Genomic DNA, 25,134 nt, shown 5'->3' on the forward strand with positions numbered 1-25,134 from the left:
ATTACACAAGAGAAGGATAGGAGCAAGAGAAAATATTTTTCTTCGTTTTATACAGGATGTGACGCTTATTTAACTGCCAACACGAATTTATGTTTAATTTGATTTCCTTCAAAATTAAGCATCCGATTTTAATTGAAATCAATCATAATGAAAGCTTAATAAATGAAAATGATTATCATTCGTTATATTAGCTTATTGGGTCAATAACGGCCTCGACTCGATCATGGGGAAGGGAGCAGGTGTTCATGACAGTCTCCTTTGGTAGATTCTGGTATTCGTTCCAGATACTGGACATCATCCGTAATTTTGTATTTCAGTGGGTATGTAGGCGTGTTGCTCAACTGTGTTCCAAACAAAAAAGTTCATGGGGGTAAGGTCCACTGAGCATAGAGGCCAAACACTGGGTCAAACAAAGTCAAATATTGACAACCAGGTCAACGTTTTCTTTGTAGTGTAATATGGAGTAAAGTCTTGTTGCTAGCGAATGGCCTGCCAGTATCAACTGCCTCAATCCAGGGTTTTAAATGATCTTCCAGAACGTTGATGTACGCATTTTGATTGACTTGTAAGTCACTGGGGGAAAAAGTATTGGCATCACGTGACCTTCTAGGCTTATTGCTCCAAACACCGAAACGTTGGACGGAAAGATTGTATGCTTCAGTTTTATTATTACATCGAATAGAATCATACCAAACATCTGTTGTTTTACTGCTTGATTTTTTTATCTCGGCAAAACTCCAGTGCAGTTTGGAGCTAGGGCCTTCGGCCTTTTCTAATAGGTGATTTAGGATATAAGAAGAAGGATAATAAAAAATCACATAAACTCCCATCAAATTTCAAGAAATATAGAGAGGGATAAAAGTCATTAAAAAGGTTAAGGCCGATTAGACTTATCCCTCAAATACCAAGAAATCTTGAATTTACTATGAATGAATAAGTTAATATAAAATTTTAATATGACGTGATAAGCTGTGAAATATTTCAGTCTCTAGAACGCTTGAATGTAGTTTTTAAAAATTTATTTGGATGAACGATATTCTTTTTTACAAGTTCTACTAATACAGAATAGAAATTCATTGAATAGGTTTGCCATTTTTACCAATCATTCACTGGATACGATACCTAAAAAATAGGGCGGGAACTCGCCTGCCGAGAAACTTTGTTGTATTATTTAATGATGGAGGACTTCAACGAGTCGATACTGTTGTGTAAATTGGAAGATATCTACCTTTCTAACTCCCACTTAAAGAAGTAATCCATTAGATTCATATTGGGAGAGTTCGAAGCCCGGATGTGGGATTGTCAAAATGACACCATCTCTTTTTAAACAAGTTTTGGGTCTTGCGGGCCTTGTGAAAGGTGGCCAAGTCTTGTTGAAACAGAAACTTGACACCATTTGTACCTCAGCTTTCATCCAAGGTATCATTTGGTATCATTTGACGGTACTTTTTGGCACCCACCCTCTCCTTTAGCTCAAAGAAGATGGGTGCATGACACAAGAAGATGGGTGCATGACACTGACTTTGCTCTCAATAACCCCAAAGGCTAGGATGCTAGCTGAAAAATTGGTTTTAATGACGTAGGCTACATTAGGTCTCTCTGTGGCCAGCCATGTATTGTTCTGGATGGTGTGGGATCTATTGACAGTCCTTTTCTCATCCGAATGAAACATGATTCGGTTATCATGGGACTTCGAATCCTTAAGCAATTTTCTTCCGTAAGCATCTCGGGCGGCCTTCTTTTTTCTCAACAAGGATATGCTTATTGCTCTGGAGACTGTTACATGACTTAATAGTTGTTTTTTTGGTTATTTTTGTCTTAGCGTTAATCGGAGTCCCAAGATATGACTTCAAAGAACGTTTGAGGCCTTTGAGGAATCTGGGAGTGTAGAAAGTATGAACTTTTCTCCTATATGTCACCTATTCCGTCCAGGGGTTGTAGACATCGTAGATGTGTTGTTGGATGTCTGAGCATCTGCTTGATGCACTCTGGAGTGTGTTCCGTGCAAACAAATTTGATGATGGTGTTCCTTTGTGTCTTCTACATCGTAAATACTTGTTTTGAAATAAAATTTGTACAACTTACTTAAAGCCAAGGTTCAACCTCTCACTTTAAAATTGAAATAACTAAGTTAAATACTTTGCTTATTGTTCATGTAGTTGATGTAGTTAAAGATAGTCCATAATTCCCTGAACGACCCTGTATTATGTTAACTACAGAATGATGTAATGATTACAGAAATAATAATTTATAAACTGCAAGAATGTGCGAGAAATGAGAGTAGAGATGCATTCATTTATAGCAATAGCTATTTCCGGTATGCCCTTTAATGCTTAATAATTAATGTTGGACTACATCTGTTGTGTTATAATAACAAGCGGTTGAGGATGATATCATGCTGACGTATAACAAATAATTATGTTTTAATGTTTCTATTGTAGTGGGTGACGTCATAAAATAGATCTAACTTTAAGTATCTTTGATTTATTTTTATATAATTCATAATATTTTTGTAGGAGTGTCTCTCGAATGAAGTGTCAATTTACATGTTTTGTGAGTTGACACAAAATCAATCTTGAAATAAATTCATTAAAAAGAGAAATATATAATTTAAAATTAAACTTTTTAATTAAATAGTAAAAACCACGGCTTTTACTTAAAGAATAAAAACAATTGTTAATATAATTTAAAAACCGAACTAATCAATTAATTATTTTTGTAAAATTATTGATTGATTTTCACAACAAAAAATTCAAACCCTATTTTTATGTTGACACGTCACATATAATTACAGATTCATATATTTTAGACCTTTCATTTGATTCATCAGCCTTAATTTGATCCAAATGTGGTATTTCAAATCAAGGTTATCGATTTACAATCATTTTAATTTGGGGATTAATTAAATAAGTGTAATTGTCGAAGGATTATTCATATAATTTTGTTAATAATAATAGGTCGAGTAATAAAAATACAATCCAGATTCACAAAACCTCGATAAAAAAGCTAAAACAATGAATAATTACTCCTAGAATATCCAAGAAAAAGCTGGAAAATCAAAAACATAATAAGCATAATAAATCTGGTATATTTATTGAAGGGAAAGGGTGGAGAAAGATACTTTTTATAAGGGTTTCGAAGAAATTAAAGAAGAGTTGCGTTGCCGTATAATTTGTTGGAACTATTTTAGGGACATAATTTGTAATATCAATATATTTCATCTACAAAATGTTTTCGTTTCCATAAAATAAAGTGGTTTTGTGAAATCAGCAGATATTTTTTGCGTAAGAAAACTATCAAAAGAATAAAAGTTTTAATATCTCTATAAATAAATCAGTTTTGTTTTTACAAAAATGTCCTATTTATGCAAGGAAGGAATATCTAACTATATACTCCTTAAAATGTTGTCCCATCTAAGTAGTCATTGGGGAGATTCCCAATGCACTAACTCTAATAATTTGATACACAAAGAACGTGGCAAACTGCCCTGGGAAAAATTCCCAGTAGAAACAAAATTGGCATGTAGGAAAATTTCTAGTTAGGATAATTGCCTGTATTTTGATCAAACTTCATGAAAAATAATAACACATTATAAATTCGCTTAAAATCATTTATGACAAATATCTAAACATATTTGTTTGTTCCATCCTCCAAAGGGAGTACTTTCAAGTGTGAGTAATATTATTGCAATACCATTTCATTCCATTTTGTAAAATTCAATCCAATCTTCTAATAAATGGATCTAGAGGATTGGTAAAGGGGGGATAAATTGTTTAGGGCCTCTTAAGATATGATTGAATACTCTCTGCCCTCGGATTGGCCAATGTCCTGGGGGTAGTGTGGGATTGTTAAAAAGCACACCAATTCATCCAAGGACCCCTCTAACACCATAAACTAGTTAAAAGCCCTCGGATTTGGGTCTTTCCCCAGAATCGTATAGTTGAAAATTTTCTCAATTCCTCTGGAATGCTGCAAACCAGGGGGGAATTGAATTTTCTGTCCGAGAGAGAGGAGCAGATGGGAAATTGTGAGTTTCTTGTTTCCAGCTTTTAACACATCTGGATATACTTTTTAATATAGGTAGCTCTGCAATGGTTCCGAGAGTAAGATTTGACATGCTATTGGAGACAAGATAGCATGTCCATTGATGAGGGTTGGTTTTAGAATTTTCTTTCAGATTCCTTTTGAATTCAATAGTCTAAAATTCATCATTTGTCGCCTCATGACAGTGTTCATCAATAAATTTATGAATTGTGACATTTTCTAAGTCTGAATTAGTATGAATTCTTGCCTTGAAATGGTTTAACTTTCTTCGAGAGCATTCCAAATAATTTTTCCCTCAATTCGAATTTTCGCCATTCTTGTGATAAATGTATTGAAATTCATATACAAGCGACAAACTGTTTCTTTCACTTTTATTAACTTCGCCACTTTGTAGAAATAAGTAATATGATAGTAGAGTAACCAAAAGAAAACTGAATATTCATTTGAGTGATGCGTGGCAAATATAAAGAAGATTAAAAATATAGTACCCAATAAATTAATGCGGCATACAAAGAAAAAATCCAGTGTTCAAATTTCACTCGAAAGTACTTCGATGTATTTACTTTGATAGTACATAGATAAATGCGTAGATCGTAAAACAAAGATTAAATTCAGTACTCAGATCGCACTGAAACGCACTGAAAAGTACATTGAAGATATTATTTATGTGTATATTACAAACAATTATGTTTAGAAATTTATTATCCCACAAGTTCTCGGATTTTGGGGGAGGGTACCATGAGAGTCACAGTGGTTGTAAAAGGACTTGTACTGAGGTAATGCCAGAGCCATCTTCACTCCACGAAAGGGCCTCACGCTTTTAATCTTTAAAAAAGTTGCATAATGATCATATTGCATATGTCATGAAGAAGAGTTAAACAAAATGTCAACATTATATATGCCTGCTGAAGTAATATTACAGAAGTATACAGTGAACTAACATAGCCTATAAGATTTTTTTTTTAATTAGTGAATGTGAGACATGCACCTTGTTGATTCGGCCCGTGACACTTGGTTTTTAACACTACCAATACTTCCATGTCCAGGGCGAGGAATAGAAACTATTTTTTTATATTAGAGGGGTTCTTTGGATGTATATGATGCTTTGGTAGTGATCTTTAACTATCTCACACTACCCCCGGGACAACGACCAACCCGAGGACTTTGAACTGGGTTATGGTGGTAGAAGGGTTCCTTGGATGTATTGGCAGTAGTTTTTAACAATCCCACACTACCCCCGGGACATTGGCCAATATGAGGGCGGAGAGTATTGAACCATATTTGAAGAGGCCCGAAACTTTTTATAAAATGCCAACTAAATATTAAATACCCTTTTTTTAATGAAAAAATATGGGAGTGTACGCCCAACTTTGCGGTGTGAGTAGCATAAATCTCACAATTATAAGAGAAGGACTACATACAGTATGCGTGCAAATCGTACCGCACCATTTCGAGCTCCATAGAGCTGTAATTACTTGTAATCGATGTTGGATATAACAGATAATTTTTTTTCAAAATGAATCAGATTTACTAGATTGCATTATTGGGTGCGTTATGTTAACAAACAACGACAAAGAATGCAAAAATACAGAAATTCTTTGCGTCCACCATTCTGAAAATGAGTTCGTTGACAATGTCAATTGCTCTTTTAAACTTTAAATTCTGGAGCCTCATTAAAAGCGGTAAGAGCTTCTCCAGGAAGTGGAGGATACAACATGATTTTTACTGGAGACTTCTTGACTGGTAGAGTTTAGGGTGGAACCAAGGAGTACCAAGGGGTGATTAAAGAGGTTGTGAAGCCCTAGTTGTGTGCCAACTATTCTGAAGAGGATTACTGTTGGCGAAAAGATTCAGAAACTGGTCATAACAACTGAATTTTGCAACATGGAAAATTTTGGAACTCCTTATCACCGGACTGCTCGTCACTGCACTATGGAATATAGGTCTTTGTGGAGAGGCAGGCCTGCAAAGTCCTCCACTGCGGTGATGATTTCCTGAAGGCCTTCGTTGAGAAACAATGGACTGATATGTCCAATGAATACCTCATCAACCTGTACAAGGCCTTCTCACACATACTGGAGGCAATGGTTGCTACAAAAGGAGAACATTTCGAGGAATAATTGTTGATATTATAAGGTATAATTTTAATAAAAAATTACAGCTGATACTATGTAGGTACATTTTGTTCGTGATGAAGTCGATTTCAATCTGACTATCACAGACAGTACGATTTTTTTATCACACTGTATATTACCTCCATCGTACATTCAACTCAGGGATGAAATTAAGTAAATGATCTTCCTCAGGTCAATGTTGCCTTGTGTGATTCAAAGAATAATGACTGATTAACCTTCTCTTCTATGTAGAGCCTTGAATTTCATGAATCAGATTTCCAATAATGATCCCCATGATCCGTCAATTGTAAACAGATTTTACAACAAGCTCAACTCCCACCTCCTACCCCATGGGACATCAATGTAAACATACGCATACATAGGTACGTAACATAAATTTATAAACATGCATAGATATATCAGAGAGATCAATTCTGTCACGTGGGTAGGTATAAAATAAATTATTTTTCTTCATTCATGTCTTTGCTCATACTTCTTCTCATAATCTACTTCCATACGAAGTCTGCTTATGTGCACGGGCCTAAAATTAAATTAAATAAACATACATGTCTTTATATAAAGAACCTGGAAGGTAATGTGGCAACTCAGACCATTTGAAAAATGCTTGGGAGTCGAGCAGCGTAGCTGTCATGATGTTTTATTAGACATTTCATTTGATAGTTAGACAAATAAGTAAATCATACCGACTACTATTGATCTTTTATGTACTCCCAGACTATCACTGTCATATTATTTATCCAAAATTTAAAAAATGAACTACCTTCATTTATTTCATAATAGTAAAATCATACAAAGTATTTTATTTGATACTGTATATTAATATAGCGTTGTAATGTTTTATTAAAAGTGTAGCAACTTCAACACGATATATTTTATTTATTAATAATAGAATTTAAACAATATTAAAACTATGAATAGATGGGTCTCTGAGTTCTCTTAATCATTAATGTAGCCACCCCTAGCAATAATTATGGCTTTCAGGCAGCGAAAGGCCCTTGCACCTTGGATGTATGTACTCCGCTGTTGTGGCGTCCCAGGGCTGACTGATATTGGTTTTGTTGGTGTTTGGATGAGGAACACTGCAGGCCTTCTCCTCAACATGCACCCAAAAGTTGTAGTCGAAGGGGTTGGTATCAGAGCTGTAGAGGGGCCAAAAGTGTCAAAAAAGAGTTCAAAAGAACTCAAAAGACTCATTCAAAAGAGTCTTGCAACGGAGGAGATAAGTTCCTTTCATTGCTGGTGGCAAAAGTGGCCTCTCCACTCTCACAAGGCTATTTCCACCCACTTTTTTTTTGTAGCTCTCTGAACCGTCTGGTGTGAAACCACAGGATCTCTTGTATGGGCCCTCATTAACTTGAGGGGATTGGCCTAGGGCGTTTTCTTTAACTCCTCTGTGTCCAGTTTGACATTTTTCTATTGTGAAGGAGTGCACGAATGGAAACTCATAAATTAAGTTTATGTGACATTTTCTTGACTTGTACGTAAACTACACAGCTCAGGTTTGTTCAGTTTTGAAAATATAAAAAGCTAAAATTTATATAATATCTTTTTAGTTCATATGGTCAGCTCCTTCAAATCATACAAGAGTCAACTTATGAAAATGAATGAAAACGGTTTTAAAGGAAAATGCACAGCATCTTTGCTTATATTAAAAAGCCATTCGTACAAAGGCACATCTGTCTTACTCTTTATCATTCTTGTGCGCACACACGCAGTCGTAGTTACTTTATACTCAACCTTTTACCTTCAAGAATGATGATGACACCTTTCAAAAAAGAAGTAAAAATACTACTCTGATTCTCATACGTTATTTTATCTTATTAGTAAACCTACTTATTTACTATTGTTGATCACATATACTGAAATATAAATCAATTATCTAATTATTCAAAGGTAAACTAGTCTAAGTAGTTGTTATAGCCTATAGGAAACGAAAAAATTGAATAAATAAAATAGAAAGACAAGAAGAAAGAGTGGATAAGCGATCGTTAATCCCTCCCTTAAAATTCTGGTTGATCTTACGCAGTATTCGTATAAAAACGATATCATAAATTAAGGTTGACAATTTTGGTAAGAATAGAAAAGCATGCGAGGGCAAGGGAAGAAATACTTGTGGTATCATTGTCCATTGGCTCAAATAATATACATCTTCCTCCATCAAGAATGTTATCAATTTCCGCCTTTATTATTCAATATAAATATAAAATTAGATACTGATGGGCGATAGAGAACTGAATATAATCCCTAAAATAACGTCTCCTTCTGTCTGGATTTCTGGAAATGGAGGCCCAGGAATTTGAAAATACTTACAGGACAAGAAACAAATGGCTTGTCGGATTTGTTAATATAAATGTGCCTTTAGTCCCCCGGCTAGAATTAAACTCATTACACACATTATCCTCATCTCATATCAAGAGCATCGATATTCATCTAAAAAATCAAGTTAATGATGAATACATCAAGTCAAACTTTAACTCTGATCTCAAAAACATGTTTATTGCATGTAATATAATCATATCCATTGCTAATCATCCTACGTTTAAAAATTTATGGAGAAATACATGGGTAACCCCATCCCTTCGCAAGGAACCATTATTGAATTAATGGAGGATGTTGGTAATGATGTAATTTATAGAAATACCCCTATTATAAGTTGTGAAGTTGAGATAATTTTCAGCATTTTTTAAGTCATCCACATCAAATTACGATCAAAGTTATCACTAAAAAGTATAAAATATTTACTAATTTCGAAATGGAACTCTGAATTTTGTACTATCTAAGAGTAAGTATTCATTTTTTTTTTAAACTAACTATAAAATATGATTATATTTTAGCTAAAAATATCAAGAATTATGATACACAATTCATTAAATGGCAAAAACAACTGCTTAAATAGTCACAACAACGGGGGTAGTTGCTTTGGATGGTTTTCAACTAGTTTGTCTGACACTAGTTTCTTCACTTAAAGACTTGGGTATTATCATTAGGTTTTCCCATATTACATAGTCAATAATTAATACTTTTTTATCACTTAAGGATTAGCTATGTTTGATTAGCTCCAAGAAATTGTGTTCACAAAACTTATAAACGGCAAAAACAACTGCTTAAATGGTCCCAACAATGGGGGTAGTTGCATTGGATGTAGTATTATAATTAGCAATTGTGTGTATCCTTCATGATAATAGTATGTTGTTATACAATCATAAATAACGGGTTAAAAATCTTTTTTGATGCTCTTCATAAGGAGTAATATCGCTGCACATTACTACATAATTAGCTTTTGCTCTAAATCCTTACGATGGATTTAATTCGAACATTTTTTTTATTAGTATATTTATTATCTTTTATGATTTTGACATTTACTTTATTATTAATAATTATTTAAATCTCATTGGTAGAGATATATCTATCCTGTGCACAATTATATATTGTAACTTCCACATGAAGAAAAAGGGTTGATGATCTTTTTTATTTAATTCCACGTCTGGCTTGTGTTTTGCAACCGAAAATTATGAAATATTGAACTGAATTCAGATGTCAGAACAAGAAAATATTATTTGGATCAATCTATTATTTCAATATTCTGTATTGATAATTCCTTGTTATTATTAGTTATATGATTCTAATTGTTTAATTTGTATATTTAACATAAATATATGATGGTTTATTTTTTAGTATGTTGATTATATTTAATTTAAGTGTTCTTTTTTAAACTTGGAACTTCAAATATATTTCGAAATACTCTACTTTATCTTTTCATTAATTATTATTCTCAGAATATGCTTCATAATGAATTACAATTAAATGGAGTGTGACGTTTTCAAATTCTACTGTAATGGATAAAAAATGTCTTAAGTATATATAGCATATCTTCATTAAACATTTTGCTAATAAATACTTTCGTTATACCCTCAAACAAAAAAAAAAATAAAGCAGGCAGCTGATAATCACATCTGTATTTTAAACAATGACACCATAAGTCTTTCCCCCCCCCCTTCTCCTTGTACGTGTTTTTCTCTACAGGATTTTTCTAAGAGGAACAGACGCCGGAATATATTTTCAAGAGGGGGGCGGGATTTGGGGAGGCAGGGTCATGACTAGGATTTTTATTGGGGGAGGATTTTTGACAGCAAATTTCTAATAAGTACCAAATTTGACAAAAACTTTTTTGAAGAGTCTAAACTTGAAATAATAAGCTTTTTTTAAATAAAAGATTGAAAAAAAAGAACAAGAAGAATTTCTAAGATTTTGACATTTAAAATTCTTAAGACAGGACAAACATTTTTATTGTTATAACTATAAAAATTATTCACAAGTGAGTGCCTCTTATGTGCATGGCACAACTGCTACGACATCCAATGTTCAATCCACGGAGTCTATTGAGGTAAAGCATTCATGGATATTTTTGATAGGGTATAGGACTAGCGCACCTTACTATTTGAAAATAGTTTGATTGTAGAGGAGATGAAATCAGAAGCCACTCCATCATGGACACGAAAACGTCGAAAGAATCCTCAATCCGACTTCTAACAAAAATTACAATATTTTCTACGAATAAACAATAGTTTAAAATATGTGTTGTGAAGTCTCCAAAGCCAGGCCACCGAATGTACACTTCCTATCTTCTTCTTCGGATTTATTTACAAAAGACTGACGGGTTTGCCATTCCGCATTTCTTTGGAGTTTATATAACTATGTAATAAATGCTTGGAATTTACAAGTCTATATATTGATGCTCCCTTAAGACATTTTGTCTTAAGGGAGCATCTTTGCAGATAGAATACCTGATACGGTAAATAACCCTTCTTTATATTAATAATATGTGTCTATTTAAATAAATCTCAAGTCATTAAGATACATTTTTTCCTTTCAAAGCGTGGAATGATTTCAAAACAAATTTGACTACATTTAAATATGCATATCGAATTTCAACTATAATTTGTGTCTCTTTTTCGGAGGGTATGAGTCATCTTATTCAAATATTTATATATTACACATTTTAATGGGGAAAATATAGTCAAGAAATAATTACTAAGGACTAAAAATATGATGATTTAGATTTTAAAGAAGAAAATCTTATATTAAAGGACTTTTTTCAGTAAATACATTTGACTGAATCGTACAATATAAAGATGGGTTCAGAAATACTTTTACTCGAAACATCAATGTATAAAGCTCCCCCCCCCCATAAAAACAGGTACCCTATAAGTGCCTAAAATTTAAAAAAAGTGTGTTATTTTTATTTAATCGTTAGTACAAGATGTATGCCTGATCTCTCTTAATCATTAATGTAGTCACCATTAGTGTCAATGATAGTTTTCAGGTGGCGGAAGTAGTGCTGAACCCCACTGCAAATGTAGTTCTGTGTCATGGCGTCACAGTACAGGCTGGACAGTGGATGTGAGGGCCTCAGTGTTTGGACACTGTAGTCGAGGGGGATGGCACCAGGACTTTAGGGACCAAAAGTATCAAAAGTTCAAAAGACTAATTAAAAGCAGTTTTGCAAGAAGGAGATGTTTTTCTTTCATTGCAGTATCAAAAGTGGCCTCTTCCCCCTCACAAGGCTCTTTACACCCACTTTTTTGATAGTACTGTAGCAGTCTGGTGTGAAACCTCGAGATGTCTTGCATGACCCTACAATAACTTGAGGGGATTGGCCTCTACTATTTATTTTAACCCCTCTGGGTTTCCAAAAACTGTATCTTCCATAACAAATAAATGTCATATTCATATTCTATACAATAATATGTTGAAAAGAATTCAATTTATTTAAAAAAAAAAAAAAAAAAAAAGGGAAAAAAGATAGGAAATTAAAGGTTTCGTGAATGTTAAATTTAAAACTTCCGAGAATTTAAAAAATGGAGGGATATTAACATATAGGAAAATTGCATAAAATATCACTGTGTTCGTCCCAGTCAACCATAATTTTTTCTATTTAATTCTAATATTGAATGAAGCACAGGTTTTTAATTTTTTACTTCTCCATATAGGAAGCATTTTGCGAAAACCGTATATTCCACTGAAAAAAAATATTGACATGAAAATAATAACTTATTACGATGTTTTACCATATTTTTAATACATTAATGTGTCATATATTTAATAATATAAAACTAGGCAATAGAGGATAGTATTTTTATAGATGGTAGAATTAAAGTCATTTTATTTTTTATCCCATTTTGACATCCAATGTTTCACTATTTCTCTTAATATGAATGAAACAAGGATTTTCATTCTTTTAAAAGTTGATTATTTAGGATTCCTCCTGTACCTTCTGTACTTATTTTTTTGCACTTATAGCTAATTCGAGTTTAATTGCTCAAATGTTTAAATTTCCGTGATAAGACATAAATAACATTTCGATAATTTTATTGTATCTTGCTAACTTTTCTCCATAGAGAAACAGAAAAAAGTTAAAGAATCAGTAGGTAGTAATTTGCATTTCTTTTCAACTTTCAATTATTTAATAATTGTTAATAATTATGGGCTAAATAACAAAAGCTTCTTAAAAATTCAATTAATCAACCTTCAGAACAAAGACAAGGTGAAAAGAAGGAGATAAATTGACATCTGACTACAATGCAAATGTTTTGTTAGTAAGGCAAGCAATTTTGAACTAAAATAAAAAAATATATTAACAATTTATTTTTTATTCATTAATACATATAAAGGTATAATTAATTTGAGTGCTGTGTTTCTTTCAATTACTTATTTTACTAGTTTAACTTTTGGAAAAGGTTAAAATATCAAGAATTTTTAGCTAAAGTCTTATTACTCTACTTAATAGATGTGACCTTCTTTAGATTTTGTTACCATATAACCATCTATCATATTATTTTTCTATAATTATGATCAATAATTTTGTGACATTTAATTGCATTTTTGGTGGAGTCTCTTATAGATTTATCAGAATAATTTATTTATAAAAATAAGTTAAATAATCCAAATATAATCCACATTCTATTTTGATAAAAAATAATCTTAGGGCTTTTTTGTTGCTGTCATGACTTTAATTTATGTAAGTAAATTATAAATTTTTTTAAATGTTATTACATAAACATTCAAAGATTTTTGCATAAAAAAATTTTAAATTATTTTTAAGACAAATTTTTGCTAAACTATGCTCTAAGTTGTATAATATTCATACAATTAAATATGGGAACTATTCTATCTTTAACCTCTCGTTAATGAACATAAGTGATGTGTCGTTCAAGAACGTAACGTATGAGCCGGTTCTCTGAAGTAAACGACGGGAGCCGGTTCAGTGCATCTGCAGGGGGGAAGGGGGCTGGAGGGACTATAGCCCACCCTATGTGACGAAATTGTTGCTTCGCAGGCTTATATATTTTTTTGAAGGGGGGAGGGCTTAGTTTTTGGAATGTTTAACCTAAGTCAGACTCCCTAATTTTACACCCTTAACAGACGGCATGGGTACAATTGTATAAAGGCTCTGGACCACCAACAATTTATTTAGAAATATTGAATATCTGGGATATATCTTTAGTTAAAACAGTCAGGAAAAAGAAAGATTCATACCAAGTAATATTCAATCAAGAAAGGAAAAGGCAGATTACTTGAACAATTTTGCCCACGATAAAGAGGCAACTTTTTCTTCATAACAACTTAAGATGAATATATCAGTTGTGTACTATAAATCATAAGTTATAGCATATAAAAGATGAACAATACGCTGGGCTTTGGTATTTTTTATAACATGATCGACGGCACTGCCTTAGCGTCGTTTATCATCTACAAGGAAAACAACCAAGGGCTAAGGAAAAAATTACAAAGGGGAAAGTTTCTGGAAGATCTTGAAAACTAGTTATGTATGCATGCAATGAAATCTGGTTCTAGTTGTTGTTTGCAGTACACTACACTAGTAAACGGATCGTTATGAGAAACCATTATCTTCCAACTGCAGTGGAAATTGTCTTAGGGGAGCACACTACCATACAACCAGAAGGGACAGTATATTAGCCAAAAGTACTCCATGGAACCCGTGGAGCTAACACTTTCTTGGTAGTTGTTATATTTACCGTGATCAGAAACAATATCGCCGTAAGACCCGGAAAAACTGCATAACATGTGTTAGCCTGTTTGTGACTAATATTCAGAAACAAAAGCTTTGTGTATGAATGGTAAAACTGTTATAACTTACCTCGAATATTTTATAATATATCTTTTTTATTATAATAAACATGTACATTTTACTAATCACTTTAAAAGATATTAAAAAACATATTATTAGATTCAGAAGCTATTTCGCTTAAAAAATACGATGTACCAATAAAAAGTACCAATGCCGCCTCTTAAGGGTGTGAAAAAAACTTTTTCCGCTCTCTCTTTAACTTGTCAATATTTCCGCCCGAAAATTTAGTGTGTATAATGTAATAAAGAAATGTAGAGATGTCAAGAAATCTTAGAAAAAAGTAGGACATACTCTAATATTAGAATGGGTATAATTTTACCCATATAGTCCTACGAAGGTTTAAAAAAATAATCCTTAAATTATAATTTTTTAAGCATTAACAAAAGTTGATGAGCCGTTTGGGATACGAAAGAGCAGGTTCTTTTTAATGAACAGATCCAAAAGAGCCGGTTCTCCAAAAAGAGCTGGAATTCCCATCACTTGTGAACATTCTTTTTATAATGCGGTCAGTGAACTAGATAAAAAAGTTAACCCAAAAAATATAACGTAAAATAAAAAAATAACCAATTAAACTAATATCATAATTAAGTTCCATTTTGTACTTGTAAACATACATTAAAATACTTGAATATAAGACATCGAGTAAAAATAAATACTAATTTTAAAATAATCTTAACAACATGAGTTCGGGTTTATACAACATAAAAATTGTTTATCATTTAGTACAGATAAATTTCTACACTATCCGAATTTTAGGATTAATACTAGTAATCATTTTATAAATTAACACCTAAAATATTAGAGTTTTGTAAATACTGTTGTACACCTCAATCCTCACATTGAGAAAAGATGAGTCCAACCATTCAATAGGACAATAAGGATAATAGTTTAATAATTTCACTAAACCTGGATTCGACATTTCTAAATATAGAAATAAGTTCTAAACAAGGTATAATCAAGATAAATAAAGAATTTCATATAATGAAATTCAATATTTCGGCAAACTGAAAGTATTGGCGATTAAATGTAGATTTAAAGCAGTAAGAAGCATTTTTGTATAAATATTTAGAAGTAAAATATCTGAGTTTACTAACACAGGGTTAAGGTTTAAAACGAAATTCTTAATAATGAATCAAATATACATACTTCAAAATCATTGGAGATTCAATAACAACACTACTTCATTTATTGACAAAGTTATTTTCTCGTTCCTCGTTTGACTCGTACAGATATTTACATAATCTCTACAAATGAATACTATTTAAGATAATAAATTCCAGATAAAAATCGTAATTTCAAAGCTATAATAGTACTCCTTAAAGTAAATATTTTGCAAAAACGGTATCTTCTACTAACAAATAAATCACAATATTCTATAAAATATTATGTTGAAAAGAATTCAATTTATTTTAAAAAAATGAAAAAATGAAGATAAGAAGTTAAAGGTTTCGTGAATGTAAATTTAAAACTTCCGTGAATATTATATATGATTTAAAATGTATTTATTTTTATTGTCTTTCTTTTCACACCATTGGAAAACAGTGTCAATGGAACGAGTTCTTTTCAAATAAATAGGGCGTTTCTCGTATGCTTTAAGAGTACACAATGGGTACCCCCAATAATTTGAAACTTTTATTCCCTGAAATAACTACAGGGAGTCTATCCTCCATTTATTTTTTTGATTTTAATAAAGGCATCATTTTCCCATTCCAGTGGTTAGCTAAATATTGAAGAGACTTTCAGTTTCAATCTGTTGGAAAGTGTGATCGACATACTTTTAATCAAATCATTGAATGCTTCTATAAATATTTAGAAATAAAACTTTTATCCATAGTGTATTTAGAATAAATGAAACAACTGAACCAACTAAATAACTCTCCTTACTGGTTTGGATTGATTATATAATTTTCTTATACACTTTTCTCGGATTAGTGTTATAAACGCTGTGTTTCTACAAATTTTAAAGTAATTTTGCAGTCCTTTATGTATGATCAAATTGATTTAAGTTTTGCATATAAGATAAGTTAGTAAAAATATATAATACTACAAAGACTCCAGTCTATCATGCATCGATGAGCTATTTGAAACGCCCTACTGTAGAGGAACATTATTTCTAAATTTCCAACCAGACATGGCCTACAATATTAACTGTATTTTATCCGATGACTGGTCATCATAACAGATATATTGAAAAGGACTCTGATGGAATGCAGAGTTGTCTATATATGTGTCCCTGATAAAAGCTATCCATCCTCCATACCCCTACCACTGAATGTAACTTTGATAAGGTCATCTGTGTCTGCGAATCCCTCAAATTGACTGCAGAAAAGGAAATTAGCAGTCCTGTTAACTAGTACCAAGGAAGTTTATTCTGTGGTTATTCCTTCCATTTCTGAGGAGGAGACCACGAAGTGATTCACAGAACTTAATTCTTACCAGGGACGGTGGCACACAAAATTCTGCACCGTATTTGTTGTCAGCTGTTGATGTATCTGCTTCGTTCCCCACTAGCAATTAACTCTTGCTATGATACTGTTAATTTTGTTTGACAATTATTGAATAACAATTCCATGATTGGGTGAGAAATTGGTTAAATACTACTAACTGATTTTGCACCCTTTTTCTGTATATTTTCGAAGAAAAGGTTGCAAAATACAATAAAGGTACCGAAGGAAACGCCTCGGCACAAAATAATTACTCACCCAAGTGTTGGAAAATTATTTTTTATGTTGTCATTCTCACTCTTAATATATCTTTCACTCATGTATATAATTATGTACATATATTCAAGGGAAATTATATAACTAGAATTGCCACTATTTTTTTGTCGAGTCTACATGTGTAGTAGCAGTAGAGGACAGAAGGGTTATATTCTCTTCAACAATTGAATACATTATCAATCACGAAAAAATGAAAAACATATAATAATCTTTGTTTCAATCTGAGGAATCAAATCATACTGTCATCAAAGAAAAGCTGCTAACTAATCATCAAATTTTTCTGAATTATTATTATAATATATAAATATATATATTTTTAATATTCCTTGTAACCCCTTTTTGGTTCTAAAAATATATTTGTATTTTGAGTAAGATTATTATATGTTTTTCATTTTTTATGATTGATAATGCAGGTGTCATCCACCTTACCTTGTAATAAAACGTCTCAATTTCCTGGATTTTATAAAAATACTGCACAAATATCTATCTCTTTTTAATATTTGGTTATTCACAAATATCTGATGATATTTGAGCATTATTGACTTTTTTAGTCCTTTTCTTTTTAGGTACTACACTTGTACAGGTATAACATCAGTGGGGATCCCAGTCTATAGCTAATTTTGTTATACTATTAAATTTAAAAAAGAAACAAAAACATGTTTTATGCAGCACAAAAAATGTTTCACTTCATTTACATTTCTTTTTTCATATCTATTTAGTTGAGGGAATTGATGCTATGCCTCACCAGCCGAATATTATGTAATGTTTTAAACTCATTCAAGTCATCAATTATCTTTATTGTTTTGTTTTACTCTATCAATTCAATTTTTTTTATCAGGAGCATTTTAATACTGTTTGTAAAGCTCGTTGTGTGACATATATTTGAGTAAATTATGACTAGGGACAGTGATTCGGTATTGAGAGAGGATATTATTAACGAATCTTTCATCAAAGATGTAATCAAGAAGAGGTATGGAGAGAAAAAGATACTTTGTTCATACAAGGTAAGGTCATTTAACCCTTCATTAGGAACTGTGATTTTTGGCCTTGAAATTTTATCAAATTGATTCAAATCTGCTAAAAATAACTTATTTTGCCGGAACTTTTGTGTATATTTCTGACATCTTTAAAAAAACTCTTTTCCTCTTGTAAAAATGCAATTTCTATAAATAAATAAAAAATACAATTTTTAATCAAGGTTTGGTGCATTTGTTGACTTTTATTCTTTCTATTTCCTTTTTTTTTTTTTTAAATTTAAGATATAGGTGTTGGTACTAATGTAATACCAGCTGTTATTCTATATATCAGACTCAATGTTATCTAAATAATAAGTACATTTTTGATACCTAAAGTGTGTTAAAAGTAATTAATATTTCATAGAATTTTTGATAAAGAAATTAAAATGTTTTATCTACAATAATAACTCTTTTTGATCCCGCTAACTAAAGTTATTAAGAATAGTTTTAGAAATATAATTTGTTTCATATCTGGAGTAACTTGTTATCGCTGTTAGTTAGCTACATAAAAGTGATGTTCACTAATGGAGGGTTGATGGAGTCACAATGTTAACACCAGTAAATATGATTTTGCTAAAGGGACAAAAAAATTGAATGAAAAGAAAATCGTAAAAAAAAACAATTTGAACTTTAACCACATTTAAATAATTCACCCAAGCCTTTATTAGTCAATCTAGAGTTTATATTAATCTTCCTGTAGATCAATCAGTATTTGGGACATTCGGGGTAAATTACCCCGAATGTCAAATGGGGTAATTTAGAAAGTTTTGAGGATAATGGGAGTAATATTACTTCCTAGTGTTAAATGAAACAAACCACATGCTACTAAATGGGTGTTTGCTTGGGTAGGGCTGAAAGAGCTGTAGCCTATCCTCCACATAAGGGAATTTTCGCTTTTTGCTATAATTTTTTTTTCTTTGGAAATTTTAGGCGAAATTTTGGTTACAAATTTAATTTTTTTTATGAAAAAATATGGATGTTTGTAATTTTTTCAAAAAAATTTAATAATTAAAATGTTTCTCTAAAAATTTTAATTCATGAAAATTTAATTTTTGTATTGAAATAAGACGTACAACTCTAATATTTGAAATGAAATTAGGGGTAAAAATGTAATTTTTTGGAAAATCGGTAATGTTTTGAATGTTTTTTCGAAAAAGTTCATATTTAAATATATTTTTTTGACGAAATACTTAATTTTCCAAAAATTTTGTAAAAAAATTATTTTTTTGTCAACGGCTATGGATTTTTGAAATATTTTCAAAACAAATCAAGCTCCACCCCAAATATGTATATATATTGTAATCCTGCTAACGCCTCTATCCTAGTTCGAGGAAATTAGTTTTAATACAATTTCTTTTTGTTTAACACTAAAAAAAAAGTAGTTCTAATGTTTACCATTGTTGTACTCTAAAAAAAAAAACACGAATTCCAATGGAAAAGTACGTAACACTTAGTCCGTTATCAATTAATTATCATTTGACATGATGGATTATTCAGTTAGGAAAATACACATAGATTAAATAACAAACATAATGTTTCGCAACAGCAATTACCTTCCCATAGAGTTGGGGCCCACGTAACGCGATTAAAACAATTTGAACTTTACATACATGAAGTGTCGAGGAAATTTTTTTGGGAGCTGTTTCTTTTGTAATTAAATATGTAAAGTTATTTAGTTGTACACATTTCATTTTTTTCAAGAGTAAAATTTATATGAGATGTTTTGTGAGGACATTTATTTAACAAAATTATCTGAAAATAGTCATCCACACAACTTTTATTCAATATGTGAGCCCCCAACTCTAATAATACCTCAATACAAGGGGTCTAAACCCCTTGCAGACCTTGACTATGTAGTCAAACTCGAGCTTGGTCCACTCATTCTTGATGGAAGCCTCTAGAGACTGGAGTCTCCTGTGAGGAGTAGCATTAACAAAAATAAAAATCCTTTGAGATGCATATTTTTTTAATATATCTTTTTTATAAAGTTTACATCGAATATTTTTCTATGATATAAACTATGTTATTTTTGATCATTATGTATTATGAATAAGTTATAAGGCTTGAGTGTAGAATGTCGTTTCTCATAATTAAAAGGACAAATATGGAAATAATTTGAGTTCAGAACGATATACATACATAATCAATAAAAAACTATATAATATTATAAAACACTTTTGTATAAGTTTTATTAATCCTACTTTAATTTGGAGATTGTTATAAGGGTAAAAACCAATAATCCTGAATAACTATAATCCTAGATATGTCAGAATTCAGATAAAAGAGAAAAAAACTTGGATCAGTTTTGGCTGGAACTCATTTGTACAAATGAGTGTTCTCTTGTAATATCTATAATTGAGTTATGATTTTGTGTACGCTAAGAATCCAACTTTAGACAAACAAAATTTAATAAGGAACTTTTAAATAGTTTGAATAAAATAGTGATCATTTGTAAATATGTCGTCTCTCAGAGTTACCATATTTGTTATGACATTCGTTCGGAATTGGTTTTTATGCTCACCCATTCTGACAATTTTCACAGACATAATTAGCGATAATATAAAATTATGAACCTCTAAATAAGACATATTTTTATTATGGCGGAGATGGAGCCATTAGTGTCCTGTCCATTCTGACGACTTTTGTGTTTAAGCATTTGTTTAAATTGATATATGATGTATATAACTTCACTTTGACCTACTCATTTTCCAATTTCAGAGCAAAGTTGGAACAGAAAAAGGAGATAACTTTGTGGGCGATCTCATTGCCTGTGAGATAAAAGTCAAAGATCAAGAGCGTAATGAAGAGCAAATCCTACATTGGATGTTAAAAACTATGAAGGTAGGTAAGGGAAGCAAAGCAATACAAGAAATGAATTTGTTTAGTAGAGAAGAAGCATTTTATACTCAATTCCAAAATGATTTGGATAAGTACATCAAGCCCAGTAAGTATTAAAAAGTATCTATTTAGGTGCAGTTTTAGCATGAAGGGCCAGAGCGAAAGATAAATGTGGAAGGCCCTTTTCTTTTTTATAATTTTTTTAAATTTTATTTTTTTTTAACATAAAATGTGGTGTCCCCTTTCTTTTCTTTTTTTCAAAGGATATCTTTAAGAAACTGTTTTATGGTTTTTTTTACAATTTATTAAAATTGTACATAATTGAACTTTTTTTTAAATTCCATCCAGCGCAAGGCCCCAATTTGAAAAGGGCCCTACTCAAGTGCCTTCTTTCTAAAAATGGCCCAGAATATATTCGAAATTGATTTTAATATATTTAATCAACACAAATTCATAGATTTGCTACGTATTGTTCCACTGATCCATTCAGTGAATGAGGTTAATAGGGAAGTCCTTGTTTTTGAAAACCTCAATGCCTTAGACTACGAAACCCCAATCAACAAAAAGAAGGGATTTGACGATAATCATGTTCATAGTGTTTGCAAATGGTTGGCAGAGCTCCATGGTGCTGCCTATGTTCTCTTTCAAAGATACCCTGGAGGATATGCCGAATGGAAGAATAATAACTTTTTTTATAAATATTTGGGTGACGAAAATTTTGAAAAGTTCTTTGACACCATGCCTAGGGATATTGAAAATATACTTAATAATCTTATGAATGGATCAGACAATGATGCATTGATAGAGTCTTTTAAATCTTCAATCAATGATTTTTTTAATGAGGATTCAGACCATATCAGTATTGCAACTAAGATAAAGGAAAGGATTTATAACTCAAGGTACTTAATTGATAAAAACATGTTCGCTAAATTCCCTGCAGGGTTGCTGTCGGACATATTCGCTAAATTTATTATTATAGGTTCCAACATTACATATATTGTTGTATCTCAGTCTTAAGAGATAACTTTTTTGCATAGTATTAATAAGTTTTAATGTCTCATTAAAATTACAAAAATATTTTTTCAAACATCGAATTTTAGTTAACTTTTCATATGATGACCTATTTCTCCTATTTTTTATGAAATTGTATGTCTTTAGATTATGACAACCTATGATTTTCGTTATTGGAATTTAAAAAAAGGAATGTATTAAACTTACAAAGCAATGACCCATTTTTGACGATTTTTTTGTAATTAATAGACATTTTCACCTATTCAGAAAAACATAGTTATAAGACACTTATGCAGAAATTTCGGCTTATAAAAGGTCACTGTAATATTTTGTCGAAGTAAAAGCATATAAGAACGCACCATTTTAATCCAAGAGCAAGAAAAAGTAAAAAACTTTTTTGGTCTAATATTATCAAAATGGACACATTACCGCCACCTGCAGGGTCTACTAGATTATTCTGATGATAAAATTTAGTCTAAACCGGTCCAAAGAAAAAAATCAGTCATATTTAATTTGGCAAAGCCATTTAATACGATGCAGGTCCTAGCTGGTGGATCCATGTTAGTATAATAATAATAAAAATTGACGAATATTTCCATTGCCAAAATCACCCTGTGGCAAAAATATATGCAGGGAATTTACCCGGGACAAAGAATGTTTTTAATTGTAAATTGGCGAATTATTTTTATTTTATTTTGTTTAGGTCAGATTTCAAAACTTTGTGTCATGGAGATCCTTGGTTCAATAACATGATGTTCAAGTATGATGACGCTAAAAAAGTAAAGGATGTTATTCTTCTAGACATGCAGATTATATATTCAGGAAACATAGGTAATGCCAGAATATGGACTAATTTATAATATTGGGATAATTTTTGTTTTAGGAGCTGACCTTGCATATTTTCTGTATAGTTCTGTCACTTCTGAAGACCTGAGCAATAAATTAGACAGCTATCTTGAATACTACAGAAAATGCCTCATCTCTTTTGTGAATGAAATAGATCCGGATATTCGAGTAGGTTTAACGTTTGAAGATGTTAAGATTGATTTTTTGAAATCGTCACTCATCGGTATTTTATTTGCCATGAATATTTTCCCTCTCATTATTGTGGAAAAAAAAGATGTTCCGAACATTGATTTCGTTGATATGGATTTTTCTAACCCTGAGGATATAGAAAAATTTTCAAAGGAAATGAATATACATGCAAAAAAACTGATACAAGGAGATCCATATCTATATAGTCGTATAATAGGTATTATTCGTTTTTTTATCGAGTCCAATGCATTCGACTACATGAAAAAATCTACAAATCACGTTTAATATATTTGTTTCAATACTTTGATATTAAATTTATATGTTTTGTTTTTTTTTGTAAATATTTATAGGTCAAATACATATATTATAATGTAAACACTTAATTAAATACATTTAGCTATATGTTGTTGTTTTTTCTATAGGTAAACATCATACGATACAAAAAAAAACTTCAATATTACTTTATTTTATTTCAAGTCAAATAAATTTTCCTATAAAAAAATAAATTACTATAAACTAAAATATACGTCCAATGTATATTTTATACTTGTTTTTTTCTTTTACCTTTCTAAATATTTCATTAATATCTCAGATAGAAGTGCACTAATTAAGTAGAAGTAAAGATGATATTATTACATTTACTCCATCTGACCTAGGAATCGTCTTTGAAGTCCATATATATAAATTATATTTCCTTCCCTAGGAACGACCGGGGTGCGAACCTACGCACATTTAGTTGAAGAGAATAATTTATTCCGAGTGTTCCATTAAGCTTTAGAAATATACTATTATTGAAAGGTGTAGCACAGAAAAGGTATGTTATTTTAGGAAGAATATAAATATTCCATGCTTGGATCCTATCCCATACTTTTAAATTAAAATAAGAAGTTACAATCCTAATTCTCTTACAAATCTCTTTCTCACACATTTTGGAACTTTTATTGCATATCCACTATCCGGAATCCCACAAGCTTTAACTTTGATTCTCTTCATTCATACAGCCAGCTGGATAATTTAGAGAATGAAGATAAGACCCAAAAATTGTTTTGGTTTGATTTTTTAAGGACTCCCACAAAACATCATTGTTAGGTCTGTACAGAATAGGTATTTTAAATTGTAGTATGACAACTGAAGGCCTTTTATTCCATCTCTGTCATCTATATCTTGTATTAATGTATCAAGGCATATAATAAAAGTTTTGTGGACAGAGGGTCTCTCTGACTAACGCCCTTGTTGTTTGGAAAATATCCAAATTGATTATTGCATTTAATCAGTGTACGAGTACGCGCTAAGGATCTGCAACGATACAAAAGATAAAATCTCCAAATCCTTTTTGGAACAGACATTTTTGGATATCGTAGATACTAATTAATTATTTAGAGGCTGTTCTGAAGCAACATGATACAAATTATTACTCATACTTATATACAAGGTTATTGCAGATTTAAAACAAGTTGCAGTTTGACACATTTTTGTTAAATAGTGTATATTAAATTACCGTTTTGTGGGTATCTGTTCATTTTTGAAATAAAAAACATTAAAGGGTTTATCAAATCTTTTTTTCTTACTCTTATTCATCTCAAATATTTCCCTTAATAAATGGTTATTGAAATGAATTATAAAAAAAACTCACAGTAGAACAATTGTTTTACAGGGCCATGTTATTTGTACTTGTAATGCTATTTTTCTATGAAAAATGTGTATGTACATACATCTTTTGAGATATTTGAGGACAAAAAATATTCTCAAAAGAATCATATTTTTTGTTTGAGCCATATTTGGGCACAATGACTGTACCAGAACTTGACTACAGCTTCAGTAGTCAATTTTCCTGGACAGTCACTCCTGAGGGCTTCTCCAAGATAGTCAACCGTATCTTGGGGCTCCTTCCATCAGTTTTCTTTGAGACATATTTGACTCCAATCTAAATCTTTGCTTTTATTCTTCTGGCAACATGATTATAAACTTTAATGGTTTGAATTCAACATAGATAACAATCAAAGGGGAAAATAATCAAGTTGTGTTGTTCTTAAGTTACAAAAATTATCTCAAAAGTTTGATACAACCGGGTATGTAGCTAAAGCTCAGCGCGTCATATTAAAAAAGAAACTTAACAAAAGGGGTGTACATATATCTATGTTAATAAAGCAAAGTTTGTATATATGTTTGTCTTTTTTTTTTTTTGT

General features: G+C 31.2%; 2 protein-coding genes across 3 annotated transcripts in view; one reads left to right on the plus strand and one right to left on the minus strand.

Moving 5' to 3' along the window:
- LOC121117912 (neural cell adhesion molecule 2) overlaps window positions 1-25,134 on the minus strand; it is a 236,131-nt gene that overhangs the window by 166,516 nt on the left and 44,481 nt on the right. The gene's annotated exons all lie outside the window — the stretch shown is intronic.
- LOC121118171 (uncharacterized) lies at window positions 17,766-23,348 on the plus strand. Its single transcript, XM_040712717.2, has 6 exons — window positions 17,766-17,807; window positions 17,887-18,052; window positions 20,783-21,008; window positions 21,360-21,801; window positions 22,617-22,744; window positions 22,797-23,348. The coding sequence occupies exons 2-6, from the start codon at window positions 17,942-17,944 to the stop codon at window positions 23,231-23,233; spliced, it is 1,344 nt and encodes a 447-aa protein (XP_040568651.1). The 5' UTR covers window positions 17,766-17,807; window positions 17,887-17,941; the 3' UTR covers window positions 23,234-23,348.

The sequence above is a fragment of the Lepeophtheirus salmonis genome, chromosome 5, assembly GCF_016086655.4.
Source record: "Lepeophtheirus salmonis chromosome 5, UVic_Lsal_1.4, whole genome shotgun sequence".
Lineage (NCBI taxonomy): Eukaryota > Metazoa > Arthropoda > Copepoda > Siphonostomatoida > Caligidae > Lepeophtheirus > Lepeophtheirus salmonis.

Excerpts from the sequence above, each read along its gene's own strand:
- LOC121118171 (XM_040712717.2), top strand. The coding sequence starts at position 17,942 with ATGACTAGGGACAGTGATTCGGTATTGAGAGAGGATATTATTAACGAA. Across the intron at positions 18,053-20,782 it reads AGATACTTTGTTCATACAAG|AGCAAAGTTGGAACAGAAAA; the intron begins GTAAGGTCATTT and ends TTCCAATTTCAG. Across the intron at positions 21,802-22,616 it reads GAAAGGATTTATAACTCAAG|GTCAGATTTCAAAACTTTGT; the intron begins GTACTTAATTGA and ends TATTTTGTTTAG.